The sequence below is a fragment of the Macaca mulatta genome, chromosome 10 (genome assembly GCF_049350105.2).
Source record: "Macaca mulatta isolate MMU2019108-1 chromosome 10, T2T-MMU8v2.0, whole genome shotgun sequence".
Classification (NCBI taxonomy): Eukaryota; Metazoa; Chordata; class Mammalia; order Primates; family Cercopithecidae; genus Macaca; species Macaca mulatta.
The window spans coordinates 15,036,057-15,056,943 of record NC_133415.1 but is presented as its reverse complement, the minus strand read 5'-3'; the positions used below and the strand labels follow the sequence as shown (position 1 = coordinate 15,056,943).

Sequence of the window (20,887 nt, the reverse complement as noted above, 5' to 3'; positions counted from 1 at the left end):
TTGAGATGGGGTATGGGGATTTCACTGCAGGCCTTGCTTTGTCACCTAGGCTGGAATGCTGTGGCTCGGTCTCTGCTCACTGCAACCTCCGCCTCCCAGGTTCCAGCAATTCTCCTGCCTCAGCTTCCCAAGTAGCTGGGATTATAGGCATGCACCACCATGCCCAACTAATTTTTTTATCTTTAGTAGAGACCAGGTTTTGCTATGTTGGCAAGGTTGGTCTCAAATTCCTGAGCTCAGATGATCGGCCCGCTTCAGCCTCCCAATGTGCTGGGATTACAGGTGTGAGCAACTGCACCCAGTGCATGCTTTAATTTAATTTAATTTAATTAATTTATTTTTTGAGACGGAGTTTCCCTCTTGTTACCCAGGCTGGAGTGCAATGGTGCTATCTCGGCTCACTGCAACCTCTGCCTCCTGGGTTTAAGTGATTCTCCTGCCTCAGCCTCTCAAATAGCTGGGATTATAGACATGTGCCACCACGCCTGGCTAATTTTGTATTTTTACTAGAGATGGGGTTTCTCCATGTTGGTCAGGCTGGTCTCAAACTCCTGACCTAAGTGCTGCGATTGTCCTTGGAATTCTGAGTGGATCCATGAAGAGCTAGTAAGAACCAGTGAAAAAGCAATCACCTATGATCCTGGGCTTTGAAAAATCACTGTGATTATAGTATGCCCTTATAAATGAGACTAAGATGCCTGATGGGAGAATGCAGACTGCTGGTGAGGAAGGACAATGAAGCAGAGACTAGGAACCAAATTCATCATCATTATCACATAAAGGCATTAGGAAATGTCACCTTACACATGGTGAGCACATATGGGTGCCCACCACAGAGACAGCAGGATACGTTTTACAAAACTTGACCAGGCAAGTTAGAAGCAAGGCGTGGTTAGGATGGCAGAGGGCAGGGAGTAGGGTGGGGGAGAAGAGCCAGCTGGAAGATGAGTCAGGGGGTGCAACTGGGGAGAGCAGCTCTGAATCTTGCTGCTCAAGGAGAAAGTTGCTGAGATAAGATGGCTTTCAGGCAGCTGTCCTACCGCTGCTGGAGAGCAGCCTGCTGGGCCTACGATGATAAGCAGGGCTGACCCTCTTGGGCTCCGTAGCTAAGTTCAAACACTGCTGAAAATGGGGCGGAGTTGAGGCAGTGTGTGGCAAGTGACACAGACGGGGACTCGCAGCTGGGGGTCCCTGGGAATTACTTGACATCTCTCAGCTGGTGTCTTCAGCAGTCGTCTGGGGCAACAATCGCAACTGCCCATGATGGTTGTTGAGGATATGAGAGCTTTTGTTTTAAAACACTTGCCACAAACCCTTAAGATGCAGATAGGTTTCCCCTGTGAAGCGCTCCACAGGCGGGACACAGGCCCATCTGAGGGGGGGCCTGGAAGGAAGAGGAGCACTTGAGAGGGGGCAGAACCAGGCTGGCCTGGGGCTCAGTGATCGCTCCACTGCAGAGAAGCTGGGCTGAGGAAGGCAGCTCACACCTGGCGGAGGATGCCCTTCTTCTGCCCCCGGACAGGAGGGAGGAGACCACCATATCCCCGACTTGCAGCCTTCACGTGCCGTCTGGTGGCTTTGGTGCAGTCACTGCCATGATCTGAGTGGTCTTTGGCAATCACACACCGGTTGCGGGGAAAGAGGAACTGACCATGGGCCTGGGTGGGGAGGCCTGGCCACTGTGCCCACAGCCTAGGAAGGGACAGTCAGAGCTCCTCCTTGTTGCTATCGAGGGACTGGGCCAGAGGCCCTGGAGCCAGGGGGGCACCTAGTAGCTCTTGGTCGCCAGGATGCTGGCTGCTGTCCTCCAGGTCCCTGCCCATGGGGGCATCGTCCCGTAGGAGCCTGCTCTCCACTCTGTGCTGCCGAAGGCTCTTGGTACTCACGAGTCCCTGCATCCTCAGGTACCCCTGCTGGCAAAAGGGTGGCAGCTTCTGGCGCGTGAGGGCGAACAGGAAGCAGGACTCTACACAAAAGCAAAACGAAGAGAATGAGCCAGGCTGGGATGGGTGGGGAGGGGTGCAGGAAGGGGAGCTGCCAATGCCAGGTGTGGAGGCTTCACTGCGGGCCTCGCCTGGTATCTTTCATCCCTTGAAACTGGGAGCTGACCTTTCTGGGCATCACACATCCAACTTGAGTAGGTCATGAATCATGACCCTCCACGAGGCTCCAGGGCAGGGAACTGCCTTGACACTCTGGAAGAAAAAGGCTCCAAAATGAAAGCAAACCAGAGCAATGCCTCAGCTCCCAGAGATCAGGGCTGAGCCTGGGGCTTTGCAGGCGGCCACACAGGGGTTAGGGCTCTGACCCTCATGAACAGACCCTCGGCCTGGTGCAGCTGGGAACTCAGTGGTCAGTCCCACTGTGAGCTCAGATCTGCCTGCAAAGATGCATTCCCTCCACATTTGAGTTGCAAATACCACGTGCAAAGTTCTGATCTAAACAGTGTGGGGATAGAAAGATAAATGGGTATATCTTCACTGATCCCACAACAGAAAGCTGGTGCCTGCATCAAATTTGTCCAATCATAAGATAGCTGTGGATACTTATCATGTAGAAATATGAAGAAACGGCCAGGCATGGTGGCTCACGCCTTAATCCCAGAACTTTGGGAGGCCGAGGTGGGTGGATCGCCTGAGGTTAGGACTTCGAGACCAGCCTGGCCAACACAATGACAAAGAAACCCCGTCTCTAGTAAAAATACAAAAATTAGCCAGGCGTGGTGATGAACGCCTGTAGTCCCAGCTACTCGGGAGGCTGAGGCAGGAGAATCACTTGAATCCAGGAGGCAGAGGTTGCAGTGAGCCGAGATCATGCCACTGCATTCCAGCCTGGGTGACAAGAGACTCTGTCTCAAAAAAAAAAAAAAAAAGAAACACGAAGAAACAACCAAAAGAAGCCGTGCGGAGAGAGAAGCTACTAAAAGGAACAACCACTAGGGCTGGGAGTTCCTTGTGGGAATGAGAATGAAGGTAGGGAATAGGCAAGGTGGGTGATATAGTTTGGGTCTGTGTCCCCACCCAAATCTCATGTTGAAATGGAATCTCTAATGCTGGAGGTGGGGCTGTTGGGAGGTGACTGCATCATGGGAACGGTTTCTTTTTTTTTTTCTTAAGGCAGAGTCTCCCTCAGTGACACGATCCTGGCTCACTGCAACCTCTGCCTTCTGGGTTCAAGTGACTCTCCTGCCTCAGGCTCCCCAGTAGCTGGGACTACAGGTGCCCGCCACCACACCCAGCTAATTTTTTTGTTTTTTAAATAGAGACTGGGTTTCACCATGTTGGCCTGGCTCGTCTCGAACTCCTGACCTCAAGTGATCAGCCTGTCTCGGCTTCCCAAAGTGCTGGGACTACAGGCGTGATCCAGCATCCAGAAATAGATGCTGCCATGTGTCCTATACAGCCTGCAGAACTGTGAGTCAATTAAACCTGTTTCTTTGTAAGTTACACAGTCTCAGGTATTTTTTTTATAGCAATGTGAGAATAGAGTAATACAGTGAGAAAAAGTCTTTTAGCCAAGTACTTATAAGACTTTAAACAAACAGAAAAGCTGACGCAGATATGGGCTCAGCCTTCTGAGGGCGTCAGAGACAAGAAGGGCAGACGGAGAGTCCAGAATGGGCTGGAGTCCTTCTGTAACTCTGAGCGAGCCTTCTCGCCTCCCTGAGTCCCTCTATCTCAAGTGAAAATGGGCACAGTACAAAGGATGTCGTGAGGCTTCCATGGGTGACCAGGCTGAAAGGTGCTCCAGAAATATGACTTCCTGTTTATTTCTGACTTTTAGCTTGGAGGCCCCTGGCTGGCCAGGCCATGGCAATCTCTCCAAGCAGGGAAGACAGCAGATGCGCGAGAGGACAGCGGGAAGACTGGGAGGGCAGCAAGGTGGCCGTTTGGCAGGCACCACCTTCTGACGACATCATCCCCTCTGCAGGGGCTCAGCAGAACCTGGGGCCAGCACTAGCAGCTGCACATCAGCTACAGAACGGAGGGACGGCTGCCACTATGCCACCGGCCTTCTGCTGCGGGTATTCTCTCCAGTCCAAGGCAGCAGCACACAGTGGCCTGTACAGTTAAACAGTGTCTAGAAAGTGGGAGACAGGAGGCTAAAGGGCCTGGGATGATGCATCAGTGGAACCCACAACTCAGGGTTGGAATTCACTCTCTCACACACCCTGGCATTTTTGTTGTTTGCTGTTGTTTTTGAGAGGGAGTCTCGCTCTGTTGCCCAGGCTGGAGTGCAGTGGCATGATCTTGGCTCACTGCAACATCCGCCTTCCGGGTTCAAGTGGTTCTCCCGCCTCAGCCGCCCGAGTAGCTGGGATTACAGGCGCCCACCACCACCCCCAGCTAATTTTTGTACTTTTAGTAGAAATGGGGTTTCACCATGTTGGCCAGCGCTGGTCTCGAACTCCTGACCTCTGGTGATTCACCCACCTCGGTCTCCCAAAGTGTTGAGATTACAGGCGTGAGCCACTGCACCTGGCCTAAAAGTGTATTTTTTGAGAAGGTGTGCATTTGCTTCTGTGATTTCTACAGCTCAATGATCTCATGAAGTTTGGCCCCAGATTTACACAAGTGGGGCCTACTGGTTGGATATTTTCAGAGATTTTCTCTCCCACTCTATCTAGGACCAAAACCATGCGTCTCATCTATCTCCTCTCTCGAAGGGTTTTGGCTCCCAGCTTTCCTACTGAGATCCAAGCTTTATTTGCGTATCTCTAAACAGGCCTCCCATCCTGCTCCAGCTCTGTCTTCCACCCCAAGGGGTGGTCTATTAAAACCCAGACTCTGGGCTCTTGACGACTGGCAGGGGTCCAGCTCAGCAGGTTTAGTGCTTTTTTCAGGTCTGGCCTCTGGGGAGTGGCCTTATTTCCCTGCCAGTTCTTTATGTATACATAGATATCTCTCTCTCTCTATTTTTTTAAACAGAAATCACTACTAGCCCCTGCTAACCTTTTCCTTTTTTTTGAGACAGGGTCTCGCTGTATTGCCCAGGCTGGAGTGCAGTGGCATGATCTTGGCTCACTGTAAGCTCTGCCTCCTGGGTTCGTGCCATTCTCCTGCCTCAGCCTCCCGAGCAGCTAGGACTACAGGCGCCAGCCACAATGCCCGGCCAGTTTTTTTGCATTTTTAGTAGAGACGGGGTTTCACCGTGTCAGCCAGGATGGTCTCAATCTCCTGACCTCGTGATCTGCCTGCCTCGGCCTCCCAAAGTTCTGGGATTACCGGTGTGAGCCACTGCGCCCAGCCCCCTTTTTATTTTTTTTGAGACGGAGTTTCGCCTTTGTCACCCAGGCTAGAACACAGTGGTGGATCGTGGCTCACTGCAATCTCCGCCTCCCGGGTTCAAGCAATTCTCCTGCCTCAGCCTCCCGAGTAGCTGGGGCTACAGGCGCGCTACCATGTCTGGCTAATTTTTGTATTTTTAGTAGAGATGTGGTTTCACCATGTTGGTCAGGCTGGTCTCGAACTCCTGACCTTGTGATCCACCTGCCTTGGCCTCCCAAAGTGCTAGGATTACAGGTGCGAGCCACGGTGCCTTGCCCTGTTAATTCTTTTGAAAAGACATATTATTGGCTGGGAGCGGTGGCTCACGCTTGTAATCCTAACACTTTGGGAGGCTGAGGCAGGCTGATCACAAGGTCAGGAGTTCGAGATCAGCCTGGTCAATATGGTGAAACCCTGTCTCTACTAAAAAATACAAAACTTAGTCAGGCATGGTGGCATGCACCTGTAGTCCCAGCTTCTCAGGAGGCTGAGGCAGGAGAATTGCTTGAACCCGGGAGGTGGAGGTTGCAGTGAGCTGAGATTGCGCCACTACACTCCAGCCTGGGCAACAAAGTGAGACTCTGTCTCAGAAAAAAAAAAAAGAAGATACATTATCCAGTATTTTTAGGTATATTGTAATTTAGCCCACGGCATTGTCAGGAATGGTAGTCTGGGGTTTGGATTTCCAGATATGGGTCCTGAAACTCCATGGGGCTTGGGTCTCTGCGACCTTTCTTCAACCTCGAGCTTAGACCCTTTGTCCTTCTGGGAGCTTAAATTACCTGCATAGAAGCTTCGCAAATCGGTGTCCAAACAGTTCTCCAGGAAGCGCCTCAGAGGTAGGATGTGCCCGATCGGGGCGGTCCAGTCTGTTAAGAAGTCTTCCACGATGTGGTGGATGGCTGTGGGCCGAGGCAGGGGCCAGTGTGCAGGGCGGAACCTCACCTCCTGTTCTGTGGGGAGGAGAGAGGGGCCACGTCAGAGCCGCGAGGCTGGGCTTCCCCTCCTCGGGCCGACACAGCACGGATCCCACACAGCCCAAACACTGCCCTCACTCGCTCGTGCTCGGCTTTCCCGACAGCCTCCCAGGCTGGGCTGTGGTCAGCCTGTTCAAGAGCCACCTGCTGATATTTGAAAGGCTGCCATGAGGAAGAGGAACTAGGCTTTTCCCTTGTGGTTTCGGAAGGCAGTGCTGTAACTAGTAACTTCAGGCTGGCGTTTCTCTAACACTCACATGGACTGAGATCTATTGTGCTGCTTCATTTTTATTTTTTATTATTATTCGAGACAGAGTCTCACTCTATTGCCCAGGCTGTAGTGCAGTGGCACAATTTAGGCTCACTGCAACCTCCACCTCCTGGGTTCAAGCGATTCTTGTTCCTCAACCTCCAGAGAAGCTGGGTTTACAGGCACCCGCCACCACACCCAGCTAATATTTTACATTTTTAGTAGAGACGGGGTTCCAGTCTCTACCATGTTGGCCAGGCTGGTCTCAAACTCCTGACCTCAGGTGACCCAGCTGCCTCAGGCTCCCAGAGTGCGGGGATTACAGGCGTGAGCCACTGCGCCTGGCTGTGGCTGCTTTCAAACTGGCCTTTCTGTGAGAAGACTCAGAGGCGAGGCAAGGGGTCTCAGCACTCATCTAGTTCAGCTTCCCGCTGCTGTGGACTCCCTTCTGTGGTGTCCCAGTCAGACGGCCATCGAGTCATGACTTGGCCATCGCTATTCTGGGAAACCTGAATTTGGAGGTGACCAATTCCCCCACTGAACAGCTTTAACTTTTTTTTTTGAGACAGAGTCTCGCTCTGTCGCCCAGGCTGGAGTGCAGTGGCACAATCTTGGCTCACTGCAGCCTCTGCTTCCTGGATTCAAGCGATTCTCCTGCCTCAGCCTCCCTAGTAGCTGGGACTACAGACGCCCGCCATCATGCCCGACTAATTTTTGTATTTTTATTAGAGACGGGGTTTCACTATATTGGCCAGGATAGTCTCAACCTCCTGACCTCGTGATCCGCCCACCTTAGCTTCCCAAAGTGCTGGGATTACAGGCGTGAGCGACTGCGATCAGCCTTTTTTTTTTTTTTTTGAGAAAGTCTTGCTCTGTAGCCCAGGCTGGAGTGCAGTGGCGTAATCTTGGCTCACTGCAACCTCCGCCTCCTGGATCCTAGTTCAAGCAATTCTCCTGCCTCAGCCTCCTGAATAGCTGGGATTACAGGCATGTGCCACAATGCCCAGCTAATTTTTGTATTTTTTTCACGTTTTTAGAGATGGGGTTTCACCATTTTGGCCAGGCTGGTTTGGCCAGGCTGGTCTTGAACTCCTGACCTTGTAATCCGCTTGCTTTGGCCTCTCCAAGTGCTGAGATTACAGGCGTGAGCCACTGTGCCCAGCCTCTTAGTGCCTCCTTATACTGACCACAGACCTGCACCCCTGTCGCTGCTCCCTGCTGACATGACTTCTGCCTTTGGGAACAACCCGTTTAAACCACCCTCTTCCACCTGACTGCCCTTCAAGCTCTGAAGCAGGGGGTGCGTTCCCGAGGTTGTTCATTTATCAGTAGCTACTCTGTGCCTGCACCGGGCTGGCATTCTGTGTATGCTGTCAGAGTTAACCTCATGGAACCCTACAAGAAAGGTACTGTCGTAATCCCCATTTTACAGAGGGGAGGTTGAGGCTCAGAGAGGTTAAGTAATGGTCCAAGGTCACACAGTAACAAAAGGACAGGCCCAGGGATTTTGCCCAGTTTCTCTATACCATGTTAACGAGCTCCGGTTCCCTCACTCTTCAGACCCCTCCCACCCCACCATGGTCAGCCTCCTCTGGAGACCTGCAGCAGGGCCGTGTCCCTCTTACTACACGGTGGCTGGCGGAGAGCACGACACTCCCCACGTGTCCTGTGCCAGTCACAGTATGTGTCAGAATCTGGAAGCATCATTTATCGTTCTCGGACCTTCTGCCCAAGTGGTCTCTAGGCGGAGTCCCGCAGCCGTCCCCCGGTCAGCTGAGCGTGTGTGTGAAGGTTTCAGGGTGGGTGACAACCCTGCAGAGGGTGAGGTCTGAGGAGCCCACAGGTTGGGGGAGGGCAGAGACCTGCTCACCGGTGGGGAGGTATCTGTAGTAGTAGATGACAGGATGGAGGAAGTTAGACTGCCAGGCGTCTTCCGTGTGCCCCACAGACCGGTCATCAAAGAAGACGTCCTTGTCGGGGCCAGAGAAATTTCTGCCATATTCCATGTTGATGACGAAGAGCCCGTGCCTTGCCTTCCTCCCTGTGAGTGTCTCCAGTTGGGCCAGCATCTGTATGGGGAACTCCTCCAGGTACTCAAAGGCCATGGCATTCCTGGGAGAACGGCAACACGGGGGAGGCCCTCAGTGCTGTGGCAGAGGTGAGGGGTGCGGCACGGGGTAAGCATGCGTGTGTGCATGTGTATCTCCCCTCTAAGGAGCGTCAATCAAGCAGTGCACCCCTCACTTAACATTACCGTTTCAGCTGAGTTCTCACACACATGTGGGGTAGAGTCCAGAAAATTCCACGTAACCTGAATGGGATATCTGGGGAAAGAGTGTCTCAGGCAGAGAGAATAGTCAGGAAAAAGCCCTGAGGAGTATGTGAGCACTTTGTGTTCAAGGAACAGAAGAGGCCGATGTGGCTGAGGGGACTGAACAAGGGGCAGGGGCAGGAGAGGGGTTCAGAGGCCTGAGAGGTCAGATCAAGGAGGGCTGTGCCTCCCATGACGAGACATGAAGGGTCGTCTGGCCTGAGAAGTGATGCTGCTGGTCGCTGGGGAGGACTAAGCAGAGCTAGGATCAGCGTGCCTCAGGTTTCTAAGGACCACTCTGGTTACTGTGCTGGGAACAGACCCCAGGCCAAGTGGGGCGGCTGTCATATGGGTGCAGGTGGTGAAGCCTGGTGATCGGGACCGAGATGGTGGTGGTAGAGCAGGTGAGAGCTGGCTGGGTTCCAGACATCATCTGAAGGGAGAGGTAACAAGACTTGCCCATTGTTTGCATGTTGGGTGTCATTCGAGACAGGGGTGCCGGGCACACTGACTCATGCCTGTAATCCCGGCACTTTCGGAGGCCAAGGTGGGTAGATCACCCGAGGTCAGGAGTTTGAGACCAGCCTAGCCAACATGGTGAAACCCAGTCTCTACTAAAAATACAAAATTAGCCGGGTGTGGTGGCATGCGCCTGTAATCCGTTACTCAGGAGGCTGAGACATGAGAATCGCTTGAACCTGGGAGGTGGAGGCTGCAGTGAGCCAAGATCACACCACTGCACTCCAGCCTGGGCAAGACACAGAGGGACTCTGAGTCAAAAAAAAAAAAAATTAGCCGGGCATGGTAGCGGGTACCTGTAATCCCAGCTACTCGGGAGGCTGAGGCAGGAGAATTGCTTGAACCCAGGAGGTGGAGATTGCAGTGAGCCGAGATCACGCCACTGTACTCCAGCCTGGGTGACAGAGCAAGACTCTGTCTCAAGAAAAAAAAGACAGGGGCAGGGGCATGGAGGGTGCTGCGAAGGTTTTGTGCAGAGTACAGCTGTGCTACCTGCATGTCCCTGAACCTGGTATGCTATAGCACGTCCTGCCTTTGGATCAGGCTGTTCCCTCTGACTGAAGGTTGTTCCCCTGCTTCTCCCTGCCACCTGTCTCCCCTTGCCCCTCACCCCTCTGTGCCCTGCACCGTTTCCTTTTCAGGGACTGTCCATCCTCTGTGATCTGCTGCTTATCACTAAATTGATGCTGATGATGGTGGCCGGCAAGGCCCTGGCCTGAGGGAGCTCTGAGATCCACGCGGCTGCCTCTGACTACTGCTAATCCACGTGATGCCAAACACTTTCCACAAGTGACCTTTACTCCTTCCTTTCTTGCTGCAAGGTAGGCACAATTTCCCCATTTTGCAGATGAGGAAGAAGGGCTCAGAGAGGCTCACTAATGTGCCCATGGCCACTCATAGGACTGTCTGTAGAGTTGATAGCACTGTTTTTCCCCAGAACAGACATGTTTCCCCCAGCAGCCTTCATCTTAGGAAAGAACTGGGCACCCCGCACCTGGAATAGGAAGAGAAGCGCTATGCAGTGTGTGGGGGAAGCTGGGCCGAGGGGAGTAGGACTGGGATAGGCTACTCACTCCTTCAACAGGATGACATCGGCCAGCACACCGAACATCTGGTAGAGCCCAGAAGCCTCATTCACGCGCCGCACGATGGAGCTGGTCAGCTGTGTGATGGGGAGCTCGGTGGCAGGCCAGGCGACGCTGTGGTGGCGGTGCTCCAGGAGCCGGTGAACAGCACGCACTGGAACAGCCAGAGGAAGGAAGGGCATGCTGCACTTAGGATTTTATCTCTGGTCACTGGGAGGTATGCCCAGGTCTCATCAACCCCTGAGAATGCCATACACACTGGTCTGCATGGCCCAGAGCAAATGTGTAGGTGGTGAACACATGAGGGGAGGAGATGGCAGCTGCCTTTAAAGCCGGGCCAGCAGGTATGTTCTGGAAAGGACCAGACAACCCATATTCTCTTGCTTTGTGGGTCATACACATACAGCATACAGTGATGCTGCTCACTTCTGCCCCTACTCTAAAAGCGGCCAAGACAACAGGCAAAGGAGTGAGCACAGCTGGATTTGGTCTCCAGGCCAGAGTCTATCTGCCCTTGCTTCAGGCCATCTGCACGTGGGAGTCCCATTCACCCCACCTCACATAAGGAACGTCAAGTCTGACACAGGGCCTTCCCCAGAAACCTTCCTCCCGTCACAGCTCTGTTTCCATCAGACATGCGCCTATGGAAATCTTTGATTTCGCCCTCTCTTTCACAGCCTAAATCCCTCTGTCTCTAAGTTCTTTTTTAAAATATTTTTTATTTATTTTATTTTTATTTTTTATTTTTTATTTTTTTGAGACGGAGTCTCGCTCTGTCACCCAGGCTGGAGTGCAGTGGCGTGATCTCAGCTCACTGCAAGCTCGCCTCCCGGGTTTACACCATTCTCCTGCCTCAGCCTCCCGAGTAGCTGGGACTACAGGCGCGCACCACCTCGCCCGGCTAGTTTTTTTTTTTTTTTTTAAGTAGAGATGGGGTTTCACCATGTTAGCCAGGATGGTCTCGATCTCCTGACCTCGTGATCCGCCCGTCTCGGCCTCCCAAACTGCTGGGATTACAGGCTTGAGCCACCGCACCCGGCCATATATTTTATTTTTTTAAAGACAGGGTCTCGCTCTGTTGCCCAGGCTGGAGTGCAGTGGCGCGATCTCAGCTCACTGCAACCTCTGCCTCCCGGATTCCAGGAGGAACTGACTCCCAGAATTGAGTCCAATCCTTTGCCCATACTGTAAGACCCTTCTGCAGTGGTCCTACACCTATTATTATAGTCTTCTAACCTGGAATAAAGTCCACCTTACTGTCTTCATTTTTATTATTATTTTTGAGACAGAGTCTCAATCTGTCGCCCAGGCTGGAGCGCAGTGGTGCGATCTTGGCTCACTGCAACCTCCGCTTCCTGGATTGAAGTGATTCTCCTGCCTCAGCCGCCCAAGTAGTAGGGATTACAGGTGTGTGCCACCAAGCCTGGTTAATTTTTGTATTTTTAGTAGAGATGGGTTTCACCATGTTGGTCAGGCTGGTCTCAAACTCCTGACCTAAGCTGATCTGCTGGCCTCGGCCCCCCAAAATGCTGGGATTATAGGCATGAGCCACCACATCCGGCCTACCTTACTGTCTTTAAAAAGAAAAAAGAAATATAAACATAGAATGTCTTTGAGTGGCAGAATAAAAGATTACTCCCCCTAGTTCCCTATATTTTCACATTTCTGATGCTCAGGCTAGGCGTGGTGGCTCATGCCTGTAATCCCAACACTCTGGGAGGCTGAGGTAGGTGGATCGCTTGAGCTTGGGAGTCTGAGACCAGCCTGGGCAACATGGCGAAACCTTGTCCCTACTACATAAAAATAAAAACAACAAAATTAGCTGGGTGTGGTGGTGTGTGCCTGAAGTTCCAGCCACTCAGAAGACTGAGGTGGGAGGATGGCTTGAGTCTGGGAAGTCAAGGGTGCAGTGAGTTGAGACGGCGCCATTGTATGTCAGCCTGGGAAACAGGACAAGACATTGTCTCAAAAAATACTACTACTACTAATTTTTTAAAGCTCAGCTGTAAGATTTTGACTCCATTCTTTCAAATAGACTCACCTAACTGAATACTGTATGCCTCACTGAGTGAATTTCAACCAATACCCTGTCCTTCTCAGAAGGTTAACCACAGGAAAGGGAATATCTAATTTTTATTTATTTATTTATTTTTGAGACGGAGTTTCACTTTTTGCCCAGGCCGGAGTGCAATGGTGTGGGCTTGGCTCGCTGCAACCTCCACCTCCAAGGTTCAAGTGATTCTCCTGCCTCAGCCTCCCGAGCAGTTGGGATTATAGGTGGCCGCCGCCACGCCCGGCTAATTTTGTACTTTAATTAGAGATAGGATTTCACCATATTGGCCAGGCTGGTCGCAAACTGCTGCCCTCAGGTGATCCGCCCACCTCAGTCTACCAAAGTGCTGGGATGACAGATGTGACCCACCGCGCCTGGCCACATCTAACATTTTAGACTCCTCTCCATAGAGAGGGCACCGGTTTGCTTTCTATGAAAGAAGAGAAGACCTTTGTAGAAAGTGTCTTTCAAGAAAGCGCCTGGGTCTTGGGAGTTTAATTCCCATGATGGTGAGAAAATCACGAAAACTCTGAGCCTGAGTTTCACACTCTGAGGAAAATGGAGATTTCACACCCACCTTTCGGGGTGTTGGCGGCCCTGCCAGGGTTGTGTTTTCAGTGCTCAGCCCACTGAAGTCACCCAACATGCGTGAATTCATTTCTCTCACTTCCTTTTTATTTCCCATTTATTCTTAAAATCGCAAATATCAATTTTTGGTTGGGGATTATTTTAGTGCAATAAATATAATTATGTTTTTAAAATATATTTGAGTATTTTCTTTGTAAACATTCTCAAGTTAGCAGAAAATTTATACCCTTGGTACTGAGAGTTTTGAAAAAGAACTGATATAATCCAATTGCAATTTTTTTTTTTTTGAGACAGAGTTTTGCTCTTGTTGCCTAGGCTGGAGTGCAATGGTGTGATCTCAGCTCACCGCAACCTCCACCTCCCAGGTTCAAGCGATTCTCCTGCCTCAGCCTCCCGAGTAGCTGGTATTACAGGCATGCGCCACCACACTCGACTAATTTTGTATTTTTAGTACAGACAGAGTTTTTCCATGTTGGTCAGGTTGGTCTCGAACGCCCAACCTCAGGTGATCTGTCTGCCTCGGCTTCCCAAAGTGCTAGGATTATAGGTGTTAGCCACTGCGTCTGGCCCCGATTGCAATTTTTATTGAAATGTGTCAGTACCCAAATTGTCTATATGGGCATGGAGCTTCATAGCTGCTTGGTGGCCAGGTATTGCCTTATTTAGCCCTCACGATGGACCCACGATGGTGGAGAGTTCACCTCATTTCCATCTGTGATGTTAGGATGTCCATCAGGGGCTTGGAAGCTTCACCTCTAGGACCACCCAGCTGGGGAGGAACCAGGTTCACATTCTTCAAGCTCAGCGTTCCTGCCAACACAGGATACTTAACCTGTCTGGGGATTATGCACATAACATAGCACTTCTAGATGTATCTACTTTTATGCTTGATTTTAATTTTTTTTGAGACAGGGTCTGACTCTGTTGCCCAGGCTGGTGTGCAGTGCTGTGATCTTGGCTCACTGCAACCTCGACCTCCCGGGTTCAAGCAATTCTCATGCCCCAGCCTCCTGAGTAGCTGGGACTACAGGCATACATCACCACACCTGGCTAATTTTTGTATTTTTAGTAGAGACAGGGTTTCGCCATGTTGCCCAGGCTGGTCTTGAACTCCTGGCCTGAAACAATCCACCTGCCTTGGCCTCCCAAAGTGCTAAGATTATAGGTGTGAGCCACCACACCCGGCTTACGCTTGGTTTTATTTTACTTTTTGAGACCGGGTCTTGCTCTGTCGCCCAGGCTGGAGTGCAGTGGCATCATCACGGCTCACTGCAACCTCGACTTCCTGGACTCAAGGGATCCTCCTGCCTCAGCCTCCCAAGTAGCTAGGATTACAGCCGTGGACTTTTACACTTTATCTGATACTTCCCTAGACGTGTCTTCAGACCACAAAAACCTGCTGTCACTTCCCCAAGACGATTTATGACAATGAGCTACTGACAACCAATCCCCTAATGCTTCTGGACATAGAAGCAGATTTATAAGCCCTGGGATGCTGAGAGTGGTTCTGCCTGGGGACAGTTCTGCCTTCTCAGCTGGGCTCACCTGTGTATCGGAATCCGTGGATGAAGCCCCCAGCAGATTTCCGGTAGTCCACCGAGTGGCTGGCGGTACCCAGGATAAACAGACCCCGGCTTCCTTTGGATTCGTAGCTAGCTCGAATTAGCGGGTACTTCTTGCCGAATGCATTTCCCGAGTTAAGTCGGAGGGACCTGTCAGTGGAAAGGGCTATTGATGAAAATAGCTGCTATGTGGGAGGCACTTATTTAATTAGTTTGAGATGGAGTTTCGCTTGTCGCCCAGGCTGGAGTACAATGGCACGATCTCGGCTCACTGCAACCTCTGCCTCCTGGGTTCAAACTATTCTTCTGCCTCAGCCTCCTGAATAGCTGGGATTATAGGCTCCTGCCACCGTGCTCAGCTAATTTTTATATTTTTAGTAGAGACAAGATTTCACCACGTTAGCCAGGCTGGCCTCGATATCCTGACCTTATGTGATCCGTCTGCCTCGGCCTCCCAAAGTGCTGGGATGATAGGTGTGAGCCACTGCACCCAGCCAGGAGGCACTTATTACAGTGGCACTTATTACTGGCACTGAGTGCCTTACTTTTCTCGTCTCATTTAAACCTCACCATGACCCTAGCAGATGGGTATTATCATCTCCACTTAAGAGATGAAGTCGGCCGGGCGAGGTGGCTCACTCCTGTAATCCCAGCACTTTGGGAGGCCGAGGCGGGTGGATCACAAGGTCAGGAGTTCGAGACCAGCCTGGCCAACATGGTGAAACCCCACCTTTACGAAAAAATACCCAAAGAGTTAGCTGGGGGTGGCGGTGCATGGCTGTAATCCCAGCTACTTGGGAGGCTGAGGCGGGAGAATCACTTGAACCTGGGAGGCAGAGGTTGCAGTGAGCCAAGATTATGCCATTGCACTCCAGCCTGGGCAACAGAGTGAGACTGTCTCAAAAAAAAAAAAAAAAAAAAAACCAAAAAACCAAAAAAGCAAAAAAAACAACGAAGTCAGGCCAGGTGCAGTGGCTCACGTCTGTAATCCTAGAATTTTGGGAGGCCCATGGAAAGGAGGGTCTGGACAGGCACAACAGCTTCTCCTTTGTCTTTCTGCACCCTGGTCAGAAGGCAAATGAAAGACTGGATGGTGCTTTGATACCAAACCTCCTGAGATAGTTGGCAGCAATGTTTAAAGTCTAGGCTTCATAAAACAGCCCTTCAAGATACAGTGATAAATAACTTTAGCAACTAACATTTTATTAAGCACATGATATATGCCAAGTACTTTCTCTGATTTAAGAGATCCCTATCTCTTATGTCTCATTATGTTGCCCAGGTTGGAGTGCAGCTGCTATTCACAGGCATCATCATAGCACACTGCAGCCTTGACCTCCTGGGCTCCAGTGATCCTCCTGCCTCAGCCTCCTGAGTAGCTAGGTACTCATCACTGCACCTAGCTCCCAGCACTTTCTTTCCTTTCTTTCTCTCCCCCCCTCCTTTGTCTCCTCTCTCTTTTTTTTTTTTTTTTTTTTTTGAGACAGAGATCTCACACTATCGCCTGGGCTGGAGCGCACAATGGCGCGATCTTGGCTCACTGCAACCTCCGCCTCCAAGGTTCAGGCGATTCTCCTGCCTCAGCCTCCTGAGTAGCTGGGATTACAGGCACGTGCCACCATGCCCGGCTAATTTTTTGTATTTCTGGTAGAGACGGTGTTTCACTATGTTGGTCAGGCTGATCTTGGACTCCTGACCTCATGATCTGCCCACCTTGGCCTCCCAAAGTGCTGGGAATACAGGCGTGAGCCACTGTGCCCGGCCATCTCTTTTTTTGTTTGAGACAGGGTCTCACTCTGTTGCCCAGGCTGGAATGCAGAGGCATGATCTTAGCTCACCACAGCCTCGACTTCTTGGGCTCAAGCAGTCCTCCCACCTCAGCCTCCTGAGTAGCTGGGACCACAGGCATGTGTCAACATACCTGGCTAATTTTTGTATTTTTTGTAGAGATGGGGTTTCACTATGTTGCCCAGGTGAGTCTTGAACTCCCGAACTGAAGTAATATGCCCGCCTTGGCCTCCCAAACTGCTGGGATTACAGGTGTGAGACCATGAGCCACCGTGCCTGGCATCTGCGCACACTCTTCTTATTTTGAGATGGAGTCTCACTCTGTTGCCCAGGCTGGAGTGCAGTGACGTGATCTCGGCTCACTGCAACTTCCACTTCCCAGGTTCCAGCGATTCTCCCACCTCAGCCTCCCAAGTAGCTGGGATTACAGGCACCCACCACCACGCTTGGTTAATTTTTTTATATTTTTAGTACGGACGGGGTTTCACCATGTTGGCCAGGCTGGTCTCGAACTCCTAACCTCAAGTGATCTGCCTGTCTTGGCCTCCCTAAGTGCTGGGATTATAGGTGTGAGCCACCGCACCCAGCCTCCAAGCACATTCTTATGTTAATCCTCACAATAACCATATGAGAAAGAAACTTAGAATCCCATTTTAGAGATGAGGATACTGGGCCACAGCCTGGTTAAATAACTTTCAACGAGGTCACAGATTTGGCAAACTGAGACTCTCAAGACAATTCCTGCACCTGTGCTCTCAGCCACTACGCTACACTGCCTTCCAGCAAATTCCCCTCTGTATTCTCTCTGAGTCTGAGCTGGCCTTTCCATCTCACAGGTGGAGGCTCCCAATGCCGATGAAGATCTGCTGGTACTGCTCTAGGACCAAGGGCCTCAGGGCCACCTGGGACCCTCAACCGTCAGAGAGCTCATGTCCTGGAGGGAAACCAGGCAGCACTCACATCCATTCTTAGGGTGCTGTCCTGAAAGCTCTGTCGCCAGCCTACTGAACAGCCACTCTGTTCCCCTAGGGAGGGGTCAGGAGGGTTCGCTAGGAGAGCCCACCTCCTCCCGCATGGAACTCACTTATTGAAAATGGAGAAGTCAAAGTTCCAGCCCAGGCAGCGGATGACTCGGTCATAGGGCACGCGCATGGCAAAGTTGTCATTGTCGTCCTGGGGGAGGGTGATGGCGTCGGCACTCTGGTTGGTGCTGGCTTCTTCCAGGAAGAATTTCAGGGTGACATGGAACTTGCCTTTGCTATCCTTCAGGATGGCCAGATCCCTCAGGTCAGACTCGAGCAGCCCATCCAGGGACTTCAGCTGGTAGGTATCCAGCAGGCCATTGTTGATGGCTCTGGGCCCACAGAGAATGCAGGGAGAGAGACTCAGAGGAAAGTTGGGCAGTGCAGCTGGGGTCAGGAAGGGCAGGGGAGGGTTGGGGAGGCTCTTTTCACACTCTGGACTCCCAGCACAGAACACACACGCAGGGATGTGGCCTACCTGAGGTCTCCAACGTAGTGGGTGGCCCAGGACAGACGGACCCGGGAGCGGCTGAGCATGTGGATAAAGTTTGTGACACCCAAGATGTTCTCTGCCGTCTCAAAGGCTGAGTTCCCACGGCCCAGGATCAGCACATTCTGGCCTATAAAGTCCTCAGGGTCTATGGACACAGACTCGTAACCCTCCACGTTTTCGGAGCCAGGGAAGTCAACCTGGTTGGGGACTGATAAGCCAGTGGCTACAAGGAGGACGCTGCAGGCAGGGACAAAGGAAAGATGGCTTAGTCTGTTAGCTATAAGATCACTAAGGGAAAACCACTCCCTGGACCCACCCACCCACCTGCCTCACTCCAACCACTGGCCGCTAAAAGAAAATAGGACATTCATTCATTCATTTGTTAATTCATTCATTTGTTTACGCCCTCACTCCAGTGCACTTGAGAGGCTCTGCCCTTGCCTCTCCCTGAGCTCACAGTATTTTCCCTAGCACTGTACTGGGGGTTAATTTTGCTCTGTGAGAGAGGAGAAGATGACATTATGAGAAATGGAGAATTCACCTAACTTTGCACACAACAGTCAGACCAGGTATCACCCTTGGTGATGAAAGGAAACCTGATGTTCTACTTTCCCCTTTCTGAGTTCTCTGACGGATGCATCTATCTACTGAGCAGTAATTCTGTACCAGGCCCTGTACTAAGTGTATCTGTGCACCATCTTACTGACTCCTCCAAGCAACCTGGAGGTGGTACATGGCCTGCTTTACAGGTGAGGAGGCACAGGCTCTTCAGGTCCATGGCCTAAAAGCTTGTAAAGGCAGCAGAGCCAGAGTCTAAACACATGTAGGCCTGATTTCAAAGTCCTGCTCCTTCCATTGGTAAGGATCGCCATCCAGGGGAGGGCAGCTGGGGACTTAGATCCTGCCGGCCTGCAGAAGAATGCTTTGATCACAGGGTGGTTTCAAAAATAGAATCGAAGGCTGGGTGCAGTGGCTCATACCTGTAATCCCAGCATTTGAGGAGGCTGAGGTGGGTGGATCTCCTGAGGTCAGGAGTTCAAGACCAGCCTGGCCAACATTGTGAAACCTCATCTCCACCAAAAATATAAAAAATTAGCCAGTTGTGGTGGTGCGTGCCTGTAGTCCCAGCTATTGCGGAGGCTGAGGCAGGAGAATCGCTTGAACCAGGGAGGCGGAGATTGCAGTGAGCCGAGCTCCTGCCACTGCACTCCAGCCTCAGCGACAGAGTGAGACTCCGTCTCAAAAAAAAAAAAAAAAAAAGCGAAATACCCATTTTCTTCCATTCCTCCCACACCTACTGGCCAATCAAGGTGTGTGGTTCGTGTGGGGAAGGTCCCAGCTTCTGCAGGTGAGCTCAGGCACAGGCCTTACCTGCACTGGTGCACCTGGCCCTTCTGGTCGGTTAGGATGAAGTAGTGGCCATTCCAGGCCCGTCGGTCCTTGTCCAGAGTGACGTGGGCGATGGTGGTGTTGTACTGGACACGGAGCCCCAGTGTGTCCGCGAAGTCACCCAGGTAGCGCACCATGTCGCGGGCGTCGGGGAAGTAGGCACGTGAGTACTGTCTGAAGAGCAGCCGGGGGTCGTGGCTAAGCAGAGAGTTCCAGTCGTGGCGGAGGTTGAACTCGGCGTTAGCCTTGCCAGTGTACCGCTTGTTGATGCTGATGAGCTTGCGGTGCCGCGGGTAGCGCGTGAAGAAGCTGCCGGGCCGCGGGGCGCGCTCGAACACTTCATAGTCGCGTCCAGCGCGCTGCAGGAAGTAGGCCATCTGCAGGCCCGCGGGCCCAGCGCCCAGCACGCAGTAGTCCCGGCGCGGGGGCACCGACAGCGCTGGGTGCAGGGCGATGGCCAGGAGCAGCCCCGGGGGGCCCCACAGCGGGGCCGCAGCGGAGAGGCCCATCCTGCAGCAGACCAGAGGGGTAAGGCCTCGCACCCGGCCGGGCGGCCGGGAGACACGAGGCCCAGAAAGAGGCGGGGCCTGCGGGAACTCTCACTGCAATCTGGGTCAGGGCCAGGCCCAGAAGCCACCGTCTTCACACAAGCTCATTTGCCCAGACTCCACCGTTTCAAGCTGGGACCTGGGGCTCCCAGGAATCCCAAGCCCCTCCATCTTAATCTCATTCACGATCTCCTTCCTCAGGGGCACCGGCTCCCCGCTTATAATTGTAGTAACCTCCGCCCTGGGGAAGGAGAGGGTGCTCCCCAGTTTTCCCCTAATTTGAGGGTGCCCAACACTCCTTTGAACCACCCTTCAGGTTGGACCTTCCAGAGGTGCACTACGCCTTGGCCCCGCTCCAATGCCCGGGCTGGAGTCTGAAGGGGGTGTGGCCTGCGTGCGCCCCGCCCCCTGCCAGGCTCCGCGCGCCCCAGGCTGTTCGGCCACGTGACAGGGATGCCCCGCACACCTGCTGCCAGCCAGCTTGCGCTTCAGGGGCCGCCAGGTCCCCACGCCCGCAGCTCCGGCCTCCCCGCTTCCTACCGACCCCCGAGAAGCGCGCGAACCTCCCAGCGGCTCCGACTGCAGCCCGTGGTCTAATGAGGCCGCGCTTGGCTCGCTCGCTCCGCGGCGGCCCCGCCCCTCGCGCTCGGACCAATGGCAGGGGGCGGGGTCACGTGCGCGGCGCGCTGCACGCCGGGACAAGTTGGCGGGCTGCCGGCTCCCGGCTCGGCGCGCGGGAGAGGCGCGCACATGCTGCGTGCGCTGCTCCGGGGGCTGGCAGAGGGGCCTGGGGCTGGCGCGCACCGGCTAGGTTGGAAGGTCTGGAGATCCGGGATGGGGAACTGGCTCCTTCTTTTTAAAATGTGCCTCTCTACACGGAGGGAGGGGAGCACGTGATTTTTGGAGCTAATCCTACCATATTCCACGAATGTAGCCTAACACTAAAACTAGTTGGCCTACCCAGTTTTGTGGGACTGGAAACCAGAGTGGTGGAGCCAGGATGGATAAGCCAATTAACAAGCGTTTGCTACAGTG

The 20,887-nt window shown here is 52.6% G+C and overlaps 1 protein-coding gene across 3 annotated transcripts; it reads right to left on the bottom strand.

The window, feature by feature from the left end:
* Positions 1-748: 748 nt before the first annotated feature.
* Positions 749-20,450, bottom strand: FOXRED2 (FAD dependent oxidoreductase domain containing 2). Of its 3 annotated transcripts, none has more exons than XM_015150239.3 (9): positions 20,319-20,450; positions 19,287-19,814; positions 17,901-18,152; positions 17,485-17,754; positions 14,596-14,762; positions 10,398-10,563; positions 8,365-8,606; positions 6,050-6,220; positions 749-1,966 (listed from the first exon to the last, which is right to left on the bottom strand). In XM_015150239.3, exons 2-9 carry the CDS (start codon positions 19,811-19,813, stop codon positions 1,707-1,709), a joined length of 2,055 nt encoding a protein of 684 aa, XP_015005725.2. In that variant the 5' UTR covers position 19,814; positions 20,319-20,450; the 3' UTR covers positions 749-1,706. The 3 variants fall into 3 exon arrangements, with proteins under 3 accessions (XP_015005725.2, XP_077805930.1, XP_077805931.1); XM_077949804.1 differs by having other exon boundaries at positions 6,050-6,264; positions 8,336-8,606; positions 20,416-20,450; XM_077949805.1 differs by having other exon boundaries at positions 20,416-20,450.
* Between the last annotated feature and the right edge of the window lie 437 nt (positions 20,451-20,887).